This window comes from Parambassis ranga, chromosome 9, assembly GCF_900634625.1.
Source record: "Parambassis ranga chromosome 9, fParRan2.1, whole genome shotgun sequence".
NCBI lineage: Eukaryota > Metazoa > Chordata > Actinopteri > Ambassidae > Parambassis > Parambassis ranga.
In genome coordinates, this window is record NC_041030.1 from 14,780,050 (window position 1) to 14,793,160 (window position 13,111).

At 41.8% G+C, this 13,111-nt stretch overlaps 1 protein-coding gene across 4 annotated transcripts in view; it reads left to right on the top strand.

Annotated features, from left to right (window-relative positions):
- Positions 1-13,111, top strand: part of aopep (aminopeptidase O (putative)) — a 68,310-nt gene that overhangs the window by 18,073 nt on the left and 37,126 nt on the right. For 3 of the 4 annotated variants that reach the window (XR_003671283.1, XM_028414922.1, XM_028414921.1), the window contains exons 7-10: positions 6,267-6,498; positions 6,891-6,997; positions 12,255-12,357; positions 12,560-12,667. Coding sequence is in view for 3 of the 4 variants with exons in the window: in XM_028414922.1 (XP_028270723.1) it covers positions 6,267-6,498; positions 6,891-6,997; positions 12,255-12,357; positions 12,560-12,667 (550 nt within the window). In the remaining variant the exon portion in view is untranslated. The remainder of the gene's footprint in view (positions 1-6,266; positions 6,499-6,890; positions 6,998-12,254; positions 12,358-12,559; positions 12,668-13,111) is intronic. The other variant, XM_028414923.1, reaches the window with a different exon arrangement.

A 13,111-nucleotide genomic window follows, 5' to 3' on the forward strand; every position in this document is an offset into this window, starting at 1 on the left:
AAGATAGTGAACACAGTTCTTCTTTTTGGACTACCAGTCCAGATTTCTGTCTGTTTTCATCGTGTCAAGGGTCTTCTTTCTGGTGATAGTGATTGACCTGCATTATAAAGATCATCTTCCAGGAAAACCCTGTCCTCAGGGATTTCCTTGATTTATAAGCCCCTGGTAGCTCAAGGTAGCAGATTCTTGTACAGACGCTGATTTGTTTTGTTGTTTCCTTACAATTATTCCCTAAGTATTCTTCTCTATAGTCACATGAGAGCTGTGATTTTCCTATGTGTGTTAACATCATGTATTAACACCTGTTGGTAGCAGTTTACCTGTCACAGTACAGTTGTTACAGCAATTATTTATTGTTGTTTCAAAGTAAAACACCTTTAACTCACACTACATGTATCAGCTACAGGCTTGTGTCTGACAGGCAGGCAGGCAGCCCAGTCAGGTGGCAGCCTGAAACCTCTGAAGAGGAGACAGGCTCTGCTAATTTCACTTCGATCTCACCTTCATCCATCTTTCCATTCTGTCAAACACTTCTTATGTAGCCTCATAGCACCGAGCCGTCTCACTTTCCATCTCCTGACTGTCCCATTCTCTCACGTTACATAAGAGAGAGAGAAAAAATTAGTCTATTTATTACCCTACAGGCAAGAAAATGTCTCGAATTATAATCCTGTGAAATAGATTTGCCCTGTCTCTTTCACTGAGGCAGTAGTGGAAGCCAAAAGAGGATTTTCAGTGCAGTGTGATGAGTGATGGGGTTTGCATGCAAATAGCTACAGCAATACAGGAATGTGGATTATGTCACATAAATGTCATGTGAACATTTCCCTTAGGCTGAGTGACAGGCTGGCTTCTTGTAGCCAGATGTACTGTGCTGCATTAGCACTCATTAAATCATTGTGGTTGACTCTTCTTTTTTTTTTTTTTTTATTTAAATTAATCCTCTTCAGGCGTTCAGGTGTCTTCTTGGACAGGTTTCCCTGTGGTGTCTTTCATAGACTTTTCTTACTGTTCAGTGTCCAGTATTTTGTCTTGCCGTTACACACAAATAGTGTTCGTTATTTTAAATATGTGCTCAAACGTCACACACACGCACACACACTCTCTCTCCCTTAAAAACATTCCTGTGGGATGACATCAGTTTTTGGACTAAACAAGGAACAAACTGCTCTGTGGATTGTTTTACTGTTGATAGAGGATGGATCAGACATCTGCTATCACTTCCCAGCTGATGCACATTGGAAGTAGATTTGCTCCAAGTATGTGGGTGTGTGTGTGGATGCGCATGTCTGTGCCTGTGACTTTCTTGCTGATGTATGTGGGTGTTTTGTTACTGTTACGCCCGCACCTTATGCAGTACTTGCATCTTGTTTGTGTACATACACATGCATCCTTGGATGACAGGTTATGATATTCTTGACCCCATTTACCTGCTTAGAGCTTGGTATCTTAAAACAAATGGGTTTTCAATTTAGAACACTTGACAAGGACTGCAGTCTAACCTTGAAACGTGCCATCTATTTCTGATATGCCAGCACTACAAAGCCCCGTATTCTCCATACTTGAGGAGCAGAGTCGCCTCCTTGTTCCTGATGACCTCTGATATCTTTACTGCTATTTATTTCAGGCTCTGATGCGATGGAAGTGCATGTGGGTGGGGCGGCTCTCTGGGGGCCTCAGCCTGGGCCCCCGTTCATGTGATCAGCCCCTACATGGAGTGGCATTTGGCCTGGCCCTGTGGGGCCCCGTCTGGGAGCAGTGAGCTGATCTGCAGCCAGCCTGGAATGCCAGACATTTGAAGTCAGACTTGTTAAAAAAGAACGAAGGGTGGTAGGAGTTTGGTCAAATAGGCCCCTGTGTCTAAAATAGCCCACAGACTCTGTCCTGAGAGGGAGGGGAACAGAGACAAAGCTTCTTCCCGTAAGCTGACATTAGGACAGGCCCACCGCTTCAACCTTGGCTTGAATTGAAAAGAATACCCAAGTTGAACTTTGTGTGTTTGTTGTTTTACATGTAGTTTCTGTCCATCTACTTACTTGCCTGTCAGTGTGTCTTAGAAGAAGTGTTTGTTTGTGTGTGTGTTCAGGCATGCAGTTATGTGCACAATGTGTGAAATTTCACCAGCGATGCTGTAACAGTGTCTTTGTCACACTAGTTCAGCGGTTCAGCAGTTATCACACCAGGGAGTTGGCACTGCACTTGGGGAAAGAGCATAACTTATCACAGAGAGTGACATACGATGGGATGCTCTCTTTCTCTCTCTCTCTCTCTCTCTCTCTCTTCTCTCCGTCCATAAATATCAGCTAATCTTTTCATCGCTTTCTAAATTTTCTCTATTTTCTCATATTTTTCAGTCTTCCTGTTTATGTTGTTCAGTTGTATTTTCCTTGCTTTGACTCTCTCATTTACTCATACAGTATACACGCTTTGCTCTCATCATCATTTCCTTCGTCCCTCTGTCTCATGGGGCTGTTTTACTGGTGTCCCAGCTATGGGCTGAGCTGGGCTGGGGATGTCAATTACAGGACTATGATAGGGCCCCTGCTGAATTATGCATGGACGTGTCCCGCTGGGGAAAAAATGGCCTACAGCCAGGAAGGATGGATGGAAGGATGGAGGGATGAATAATGGATGGAGAGACGGAGGAGCGAAACACTATTGCAATCTGTGTCTCACCAAATTGAAGACTTGCCCTGGCTCACACCTCTGAAGCTCAGGGCCAAGTCACCCTGGGTGACTCAGAGTCGCGAGGTTGTCGTGTGAGAAAAGCACAGGACGGCTTTAATCAGTATTTCATTTTGTGCATCAAGACCCAATAGAGTATTGCTTTTAGAAAGGTCACCTCAGGTCTTTGTCTTTTATTCTGTGTGCACACAGCCACTTATCATTATCACTCTTGTTTATTGCCTTCTGGACATTAACTCATAGTTGTTTATAAAGAGTTGAAGAGCACATGTGTATGTTATTTGTGCAAATATGTTTGCTTTTCTGGCAGGCAATTAAGAACCAGATCTAAAATCAATCTAAAATGTGTGTTTGGGCTCCAATTAGATGTCACAATGTGTAATTCAATTCCTTTAGCACATTGTTCAGAAGAAGAGTGGAGAGCAGTGTTAATCTTTATTACACCCAAAGGGCAATTAGTTGTAACAGCTGGCAGTCAATTAAAAAAACAAATGGAGATCAAAAGCAGTCACATGACAGGGCCAACAAATATAAATTAATTTACATGCTTTAAAAGGTGTCAGCGGTCGATCCAAACATGCAATTATTAAATATTAAGTAATGTTCAATCAACAGGAAATCAGCTTAATTAGATGAATTCATTTGTATCACCTCCATGAGTGATCATATATTTTTAACATATCTTCTCTCACTCATAGCTTTTACAGCTGTACAAACACAGCTAAATAGGTACTTTTGAAGGTTAGGTGAGGAGAAGTAACAATTTCATATTTTTCTATTGTTTTTCTGGAAGTGGTTACTTTTACTTAGCCAAAAAATACACCCTCATATCCACCATATTATTTGAGTCTGTGCAGACATGGAGGTAAACTGCAGCTTGTCTGGTTGGCAGAGCATACAGCTGAGAGACGGCAATTTTTGTAACTTAATACTTGAGTAATATCATATTCTGAAAGTCCTCTTGTGTAATTTGTGAAAAGCATCTTAAGACACACAATAGCTCAGTTGTTCAGGTGAAGAAATAAGAGGGATGTCTTAATGTTATTACCATGGATGCCCTATTTGAGCATATACTTTTAAGACAGTATATCCTTACAGATTAATGTCTAATACCTTGCTTGCAACATTGAAATTGTAGGCTGCAGGCCTTAGACAAGGTATGAAAGCTGTACACACATGTGCAGGTACTACGTGTTAAAGAATGTGTGTTAAAGCTTTCTCATGCGTGTATCCCCGACAGGTCCCCCGATGTCAACTAATGTCAGTCAGTGTATCAGTGAATGTGAAAGATGCCGTTGTTATTCATCACCACCATGGTGGGATGACACTATTTGTCACTGTAGTGATGGATTCCGTCTCCCTCAGAGGAACATGTGCAAGCTCCGTCTCTGAAAGGCTGTCTTTGTGTTTCACACTCACACACACAGACACAGACACACACACACATACAAACATGGTGCTGGAACTGACAACAAAGGCGTGCTTATCCAATTGTGGGGGAATAAGATTAGGCTACAAAGAAACTCATAAGGCTAATGTTAGCATCTCCTGCTCCAGTGAGAGCCTTTGTTTGTGTAATCAGGAAAAACATGGAATTAGATTTGAGATGCTGTCTCGGAAATGATGCCCATAAGACCCTATTGTATAATGTTGACATGATCCTGCATAAGAGAAGGCGATGGCCTGCCTTCTATCTGATATAACAATCCTCAGGGAAATAAAAAGTAGTTGTGTTGTTCAGATATCCGATTTTGTTCTCTCTCCAAAATAAACCCGGACTAACCTGTGTCTTAACTCACTGTTTTCCTTTGTAATTGACTTAGCTCGTCGCTATAATTAGGTTATGGCAAGAAAAAAAACTCTTCTGTCATCTGGTGTTTTTAGATGCTAATCTTTCTCTGATTAGAGCAGCTCATTTTACAGCTTACTGTAGTTCATGAATAGCTGCAATATGTGGGGTTATTATAGCTATGGGAGTAACCTGTCAATCCAACAAGTTAAGTAATTGTTGGAAGGTGAACTGTGACTGAAATGTAGTAAAACGCAGAGATAAAGACATTCCTTGTATGACGTAGGGCCATCTTTTGTTACAGGAGTAGAGTGTATGACCCTTTGAAAAATACTTTTCTCTAGGGACCTACAGTTTGCCATAAATTCTCCCACTAATGTCAGGTCGATGGTGATCTAGACACTTACGATCTAGTGACTGTGAAAGGAATCCTAGACAGTTCACTGCTGTTATATGGAACAGGAGAGAGAGAGGCCATTCATTCGCACCTCTGTGACCCCCTCTCCCATTCTTCTGCTGAAGAATAGCCTGCCTCTCACGCACAGTCAGCCCTAAGCCCCTAAGGCCACCCGGAGCCTGTTGCATAAGAAGGAAGGAAAGAATGCTCCAGAAAAGTCTTCAGCCATGACCTTGGCTTTGACTGGGATTGGCCCTATTCTACCAGTGCTGTCTTGTAGCTAAAAAAAACATGTATTCCTGTGTCTGTCACAGAGTCACCAGCAAAGCTGCAAGCAAGTCTGCAAGCCAGTGACAGTATTGTAATGAATTTATTATATTGTACTGATTTGCTCGGAAAGTGTAGATTGTTGGACAAGGTTGGTGACGCTGAATATTGAGAATGACGTAACCGACTGTGGAAAAAGACCTTGATGAACTTTTAGCTAAAACTGGTATGAACAAGGTGTGGCACTGTGCCTTTTTAGTAGTGCAGTAATGGCTGCAGGCCAGCCTACTGCAGTGGAAAACTCTTGAACCCTTGTTAAACCTAACATTTACTTCTTTAATTTTTTTTAAATCACATATAAGACATAAATTAGAAACCATTAGTGTAAATTATGTTTATTATTCCAAATATTTCTCATTTGTAATCGTAGTTGGCAATGTAAAAAATTATTCTTAATAAGGCTTTTTATCATTTGTTGTTTTAACCCTATGCAGAAATGGCCTCGTTTGCATCACTAATTTAATGTTTTGTTAGTTTATTTTAGTATGTAAATGATATATATTATCTATGAAATCCTATAAGAGTGCATGTCATAGGTTTATTTTTCTTAAAATCATCATGCCTTGACAAAAAGCAATTGGGCAAAACATATTCTAGTTTCTTTTTAATTTATGTATTTTAACCATTGTTGTTTCAGTCCAGGGAACAAGATGTTCTTACCTCTTGTTTGCACAGGGCAGTTAGGTTTGGCAGGACTGCCTGATGAGTAAGCTGCCCTTTGATATTCACAATAATAAAGATGGGGAAAAGGATGGGCAGTTTGTGACTCCCATGCTCATTGGACCACACGTTCTGGTTTGTTTTACATGGCGTGTTCAGGCAAAATTTACTGTAATCATACAGTAGGTGTGGAACATTACGTCAGTGATCTTTTCGGAGGAAGGCACAGTGAGCTTCTCCTACTTTCACCAATTTTGGTTGAAACCATCCTTATTATAACTGTAATTCCCTCTTTTTCCGATCCTCAACCCCTTTTTAGGTCTCTCTCCCATACTCACTCCTTTCCTCCCTTTTAGAATTTATTTCTGTTCATCTTTTATCTTATCTCATGTCATTTGTCTTCCACAGCCCCCATATAATTTTCCTGTCCCAGAGTGTGTTACATGCTGGCAGTCCTGATTCTGGAGAAAACGGCGTTTCTCTGTGCGGGTCCAGGATTTGCCATGAGATTGCCCACTCTTGGTTTGGCCTGGTTATCGGAGCCAGAGACTGGACCGAGGAATGGATCAGCGAGGGCTTCGCCACTTGCCTGGAAGACATTATTTGGGCCCAAGCACAAAAAGTACAGTACATAAATCTGGTATATAACTACTTTTAGATTGCAGTATGCAGTAAATCATTAAAGGCTGTCAGTTAGTCGCTTTATTTTAGAAGCAAATGGACAAATGAAGTGGGAGTAGCATTGGTAAGAATACTCAGTTGCAACACAAACTTCACCTCTAATCTGGGAGTTGATGTGCATACAGACCTAATCCTCCTATCTGCATTCCCACACTATGCAGGGTTACACACATGTTTTTCTTTTGTCTGCACTGTTAAAACATGACACCTTTGTAATGTGAACTTAGCTCTAGAGAAAATGATTTAAGCAGACTGAAATGTTGCCAAAATCAATAAGGTATAGTTGCATATTATCATTGCTTTAGGTTGGCTGATTAAATTCAGGCTGTATGTATTTATTTTCCCCTCCAGCTTTCTATACAAGAGAAAACAGAACAGTTCAACCTGAAAGCGCTTCTGAGGTGGAGACGACTTTCTGACGAGTTGCAGAACTCAAAGGAGGAACTTCAGATTCTCAGGTGTGTGTCCACCCACTTACCTTTGTTGGCTGTACAAAGACTAAGAAGCAGTACTGTAAGATGCAGATTTACAGCAGCATACCACGCAGTAACCTATGCTCAGGTGCCTGCATAATCCATACGGACATCGTAAAGGAGACACGCTTTTACTGTTATCAGTGCATATCGGACATATTTTGAAAGCAAACACTAAGTAGCTGTGCTACTAAGATTAAATGTGTTGACACTGAAGTGATTCTTTACACATATTTCTTAAAGGCGGCCATCAATAATTATTATTACTTCTGAGTGATTGATCATTTTTGGCATTGCCAGCAAGGCCAAGCCTAAAACACATATCAATGTACCATACAAAGAAACTATAGTTTTAACAAGGGAGGCAATCAATAGCTTTTTGAAAAAAGCCACGTGTGTGCCTGCACGTGCAGACACACACGTGACTTTAAGATATATGCATTCCAGGGGTACAGGTGTGGCAGGTGTGGCAACAAAGTATATCCAGGTGTGTTGCACCATCACGTCTCTGGGAGAAAAAGTTCAGCACATGAGGATGAAAAGCACACACACACACAAGCACACAAACTTTTCATGTGATCCTAACAATGTGGGACCCACACGCTGTTTTAATCCAGGGTGGAAGAACAGTGTCATCAAGGGATTATAGGTGTAAACACCCGAGCCAAGAGTTAACTCTTTAAATGGTGGGACTGTTAGCTGTGTGCATATTGTATTCGGTAGATATGACACTTGTAACACAGTGAGCTATTGACAGAACATAACAGCAAATCACTGTAGTATTGATTTCACGGCACCTCTGCTTGCCACTAATGTCTAACTGTGTCACTTAACAGATTATGTGTTGTCAAAGAAGTAACAGTGTTCACAATTCAAATCAATTCAGCCTCTTCTGAGCAGTACAAGCTGTGGTACTGATGTGATTTTTGTTTTTTATTAGAGCAACTGTGGCTGGCTTAATCACCGTAAGAGTTGTGACTATGGTGTAGAATATATCTTGAACTACTCAGCTGTGTGTTAGTTAAATGGTTAAAGATGCACTTGATGTCTGTGGTGTCTGTCTCGCTGTCTATCAGGGTGTTTCCCCATACGGCAGCAGAAACACGGGGGATTAGGTGGATCAGAATTAGGTTTTTATATGAATATGTTTTGTCTAATGATGCTACCTGAAAACAACTATATTATTGTTGAAAAAGCAAATGAAAAAGTCTCGTCTTAAAGCATGTTGCTAACACATCATCTCAATGATGCTGTCATGCTGTCTGTGTGGATCAGACACAGGACAGCCTTTTCTCTGCCAGTATGCTTCTGTCAACGTGTACATTTTAGCAGAGCTAATTATTGTTTATCAGATTTCACTGGAGACATATCATGATTATAGTGTCTGATCATATTGTACTGTTACTTTGGAAAAAAAAAATTGGGTGGCCCTTTATCTTATGGCTCTGTAATCCTTTTGAATAATTTCCTAACAATTACCAGCAAGTTTCCAGGCAACATTGGCTGCTAATTATAGGAATCTGTGTTCATTTACGTCCAATAAATTGATAAGTAACCGATGTTGATGTTTACACCAGGTCATCTGAACATGCAAAAAGGAATGCTAGCATATCAGCATGTGTGTTGATGTTAAATGTCTTCCATAACAAATGAATATTTACTAGGTTTGAAAGGAAATTCCAACTCACTTCTTATATAATTACTACTAAATTACGTTTAATTCTTTCCAGGAAGCTTAAATGAGTAGGAAAATTACCATCCTGTAAATAAACGTTGTTGTCAAAATGGAAGTCTTGACGTCAACATTTATACGGTGATGGAGAATATCAACACCCTTCTTAATCTCCTTCCATGGTAGAGGTTGTAGTCTGAGGGTGCCAGATCAGGTAAACAAGATGGATGTTGAGTTCAAATCCACATTCCTGAATGGCATCCATTGCTACTGTAGACTGAAGCACTGTCCTCTTGTCAGCTGCTTGTTTTTCTTTTCGAGCTGTCTCAATGTGTCAACATATTAGGCCACTTTAATAGTGTTAACCTTTTCAAGGTAGTCCACCAGCAGCACTCCCTTCTCATTTCAGAAAGAGAAGGCCGTCACCTCGCCTGTTGAAGTTCCTGATTTGGTTTTCTTGGGAGATGGATAGTCTGTTTCGGGCTGAGGCAGGCGGGCAGGAATAGAAGCAGGAAGCTCGCACTGTGATACGGCACCCGTCTGTCACTCAAACCATATAATTATGAGTAATTTTAAGTCCTAATATAATTCTAAACAAACCAAAAACAAACAAACAAAAACATAAAGATGTCACTAAAAGGAAACTTGTAAATGGAGACCAGACTGTTGTACCAGGCTGTAAACATGTTTATTTCTGTTGTGAAGTTGGCCATTTTAACATGGGAGTCTATGGGGATTGACTTGTTTTTGGAGCCAGCCCCTAGCAGCTGCAGCATGAACTGCAATACTTTAGCACTTACTCATTGGCTCCATCTCTCAGCGCTGGAGGTTGCCACTTGCTTGTCATCATCTCCTCCAGGAGGACCTCCTTGAGTCTTTGAGAAGCTGTGAATGATGCAGTTTTTCCTCAGATAGCAGTGCTGACAGTCACATTTGTGTTACTAGGAACAAAAATACCATAAATGTTCACTTAAAGTTGAATTGTCGATGCATGTAACAAGAGCTGTATGACTCACCTCCTGCCATCTACCTACTTATTAACATTGTGGTATTGATTTTAACCATTAACCATATTAATTGATACCGAAAGATGAAACTAGGATCTTGGAAACCACATAGCATATTTGATGTTGGTTTGTGTGTCCAAATCCTGTGTGTGGCTTCACTATAAATACAACAGCATGGAAACATAATATGAGTAAACACAATGCACAGAGAAATGTTTGACAGGACCGGGTGAACGGAAGGAAGAGGGATTTAGACAGAGATACATACAACATTGTCACCATGCACACACACACACACACACACTCACAAACAAAGGCTAAATGGCAGGTTGTTCTTTCCAAGTTCAGTAGGTCACAATTGACACCCCATGATCCAGCAGGGGCCCCAGTGGCCAGTGTTTATCAGTCCATTTCAGATGAGTTATATTTAGGGCAGCCTGGGCCAGACGCCATTCTCCCTGCTGATTTACGGGGCTGCTGGGAGCGCTGCTCTACCTTATCCGGTTTCCACAGTCAACCCAGTGTAATTTGTCAGGATATGGCTCACAGAGCTATAAACCTCTTTGTGTGTGTGTGTGTGTGTACGTTTGACATTAAGTTCTGTCAGTAATAGCCGCTGATTTCCTCTCGCTCTTTCTCTCCCTCTCAATCTCAAACACACCCAGGTGTATGCATGGGTACACACACACATACACACACGGATAAATACCCCCCTTTACACACATGGCCTACAAGTCAGATAAGAGGACTATTTATTCTGAAATACATTGAGCTATTGTGAGACGTTCAAGGCAGCAAGGAAGCGATTTCTCTTGAAGCTTTAGTTAATCATCTCTGACAAAGAGAGGCTGCAAAAGCCAGGGACTTACACATCCTTACATCCAAGGTTTGGACAGTGAGAAAGGTGGGGCCTCTTTATCTAACACGGTAGTGATGGATCAACATTTTTCCTCTCTGCGTTGTGCTGTCAGTGTCTCTGATGCACGACACATGGACACATTTTCTCTGTCATTGTTTTTTGTCTCTTGTGCGAGTCCCCCCTTTTCTGTCTCTGACACAGTTTCCCAGTGATACAGCACATCCTGCTGTCTTAAAAAGAGTCTTATCACCAGTGCCAGACAGACATGGGCACAATGGGCAAGAAGCTGGACAAAGATCAAGTGGGGGAAAAAAAAAAAAAAAAAAAAACATGACTAAAGATGGGAACATCTTATAACAAATGAGCCATCCTTAGAACATTTCACCTGTAGCCTCCTGTGTCTTACTATTTTTAGTCAATCGATTTGTCCGCTGACAGGCTGAGAATATTGGCAGCTTTTATTGTACACACGCTGTCGATCATCAGTGAAAATTTCCCAAAATAGATTTTTCCAAATAAGGCCAAATTGGCATTGTGGTTTTTCTGTCACATACACATTTATAGGACATGCACTCAGACTAGTCAGAATACACCCTCCTATGCACGATGAAAGTCTTTGTAAGAATGTCCAGTCAAATTTATAAATTCCAGGAAGCTTGATGACTTCCTCTCTCAGTCTACTGAGCAAACCAAACATTCCTGTCTATCTCCTGTCCTCGATTTCTCCCACACCTCCTCCTCCTCCTCCTCCCCCTCCCCCTCCTCGTCTTCTTGTCCTCAGCACTAATCTACTTCATCTCCCCGCTGTCCTTGCTCTTCTGCCTGGACAAAGACTCATAGAGATCAAATATTTGACCAACACGTGGCTCACAGCTAAAGCTTAACATTGTGGTTTTACATCTCTGTGAATAAGAATTTGGATGTGTGCCTTTGGTCTCTCTGTGCATATGTGTCTGTCAGTCGGCTCCTGTGGAAAAGTGCTCGCCAGTGATGAAGGGTGTATTGATTGGTGGGCCAGGCGCCTGCCATATCGACTTGGTAGGAGGGTGATCCTTCAAGGCCTTCCTATTGGCACACAGAGTTAATCTGCTCCTCCTGATCAATACCAGCTAACTGAACCTATCATTGCGCAGCAGCCCACGTCAGGGCTTTGTTTGTTTGGATTTTATTGGTTTTATGTGTGTTTGTTTGTGTGTTTATGGAGGTTGACGGGATGATTTGTATCTGTGTGACAAGGAAAGCTAGAGCGTGGCTCTTTGGTGACAGTAGTCAGGGGTGCTTTTTTTTGTGGAAGTGTTATATGTTCCCTCTTTGAGTCATGGGCAGTAAAGTCAGAGCGCGGCACTGTGAGGTCATATAAATGCTATAGCATGCTATTGTAAATCCACAGCTTGATTTCCAGCCTGCCTTGAGGCAGAGTACGGCAACTTGGCAATGTGTTCACCATTGAGAGGATTGTCTGGGTGGCTGGATTTAGTGTTGCTGATGGTGTACTCTTGCTCTGTTGAAATTGTGGTTTTCTGTAAGACCCCCGGTGCTCAGGTTCCCTAACATGTGCCTCTTTCCTCCTTTTTATCTCTCTGTGTTGCGTTCTTCCTGTTCACCAAGTGCTGTTAATTCCCCCTTTGTATACAGTGTGCTCATCTCATTACCTGTTCTTTCTGTGTGTAATTTCGTTTCCCTGGCCTGTTGGTCCTCCCACAGACCCAACATGGAGAAAACCGGTCAGGTCAGTGACTCGGGATCCTCCACTGTTAAACACGCCCTCAACCCTGAAAAAACCTTCATGCAAGTCCACTACCTCAAGGTGAGAGACGGATGAAGCAAACACAGGCTGTAAAGGTGACAAATGACAGGTTAGAAGGGGAAACATCAAAGCTGTGAACATGTTACACAAAAAATCTATGTTTTTATAAGTGGCCTTCCCTGTGCGTGCAGCTACTATAGATGCTTATTGCTGTTGCTGCTTGTGATGGATCATGGTTTTCTGTCTCTCGTCCTTTGTCCAGGGCTACTTCCTCCTCAGGTTCTTGGCCAGCCAAGTGGGAGAGCAACAGTTCATAGACTTCTTCAGGTTATTTGTGAGGAAGTACCACGGGCAACTCATTTTGTCTCAGGTGACACTGTAATATTTGTTTAACTCAATGAAGAATCTCCACCCCTCACTTGGCCGCTACTTCAGAGGCTGTTAATAAAATCTGAGCTGTGGTTTGAACTGTTTTAATATGACCTGTCTCTGAGGCACAATGCTATTTCCATAAATTAATTTGAGGCTGATGTAAGCTTAATTACCAGTGTGTTGCTAAAGTTGAAAATGCTCCAGCAGCAGCATCAGCTCAAATTGATGACGGTGCATCAGCTCAGCCACATATGTTTATTCTGCCGGGGCCACAAAGCTGAGCGATCGCACCTGGAAGGCCGTGCGTGTGCGTGCATGTGTGTGTGACATGTGATGTGTTCCACCTGGCTCCTGTTTCTTCAGTGGCAGATTTAGTCTCCCCACTAAATAATGGATGTAACATAAACACGGTTTGACCTTGTAGTCTCTATTTAAGAATTAC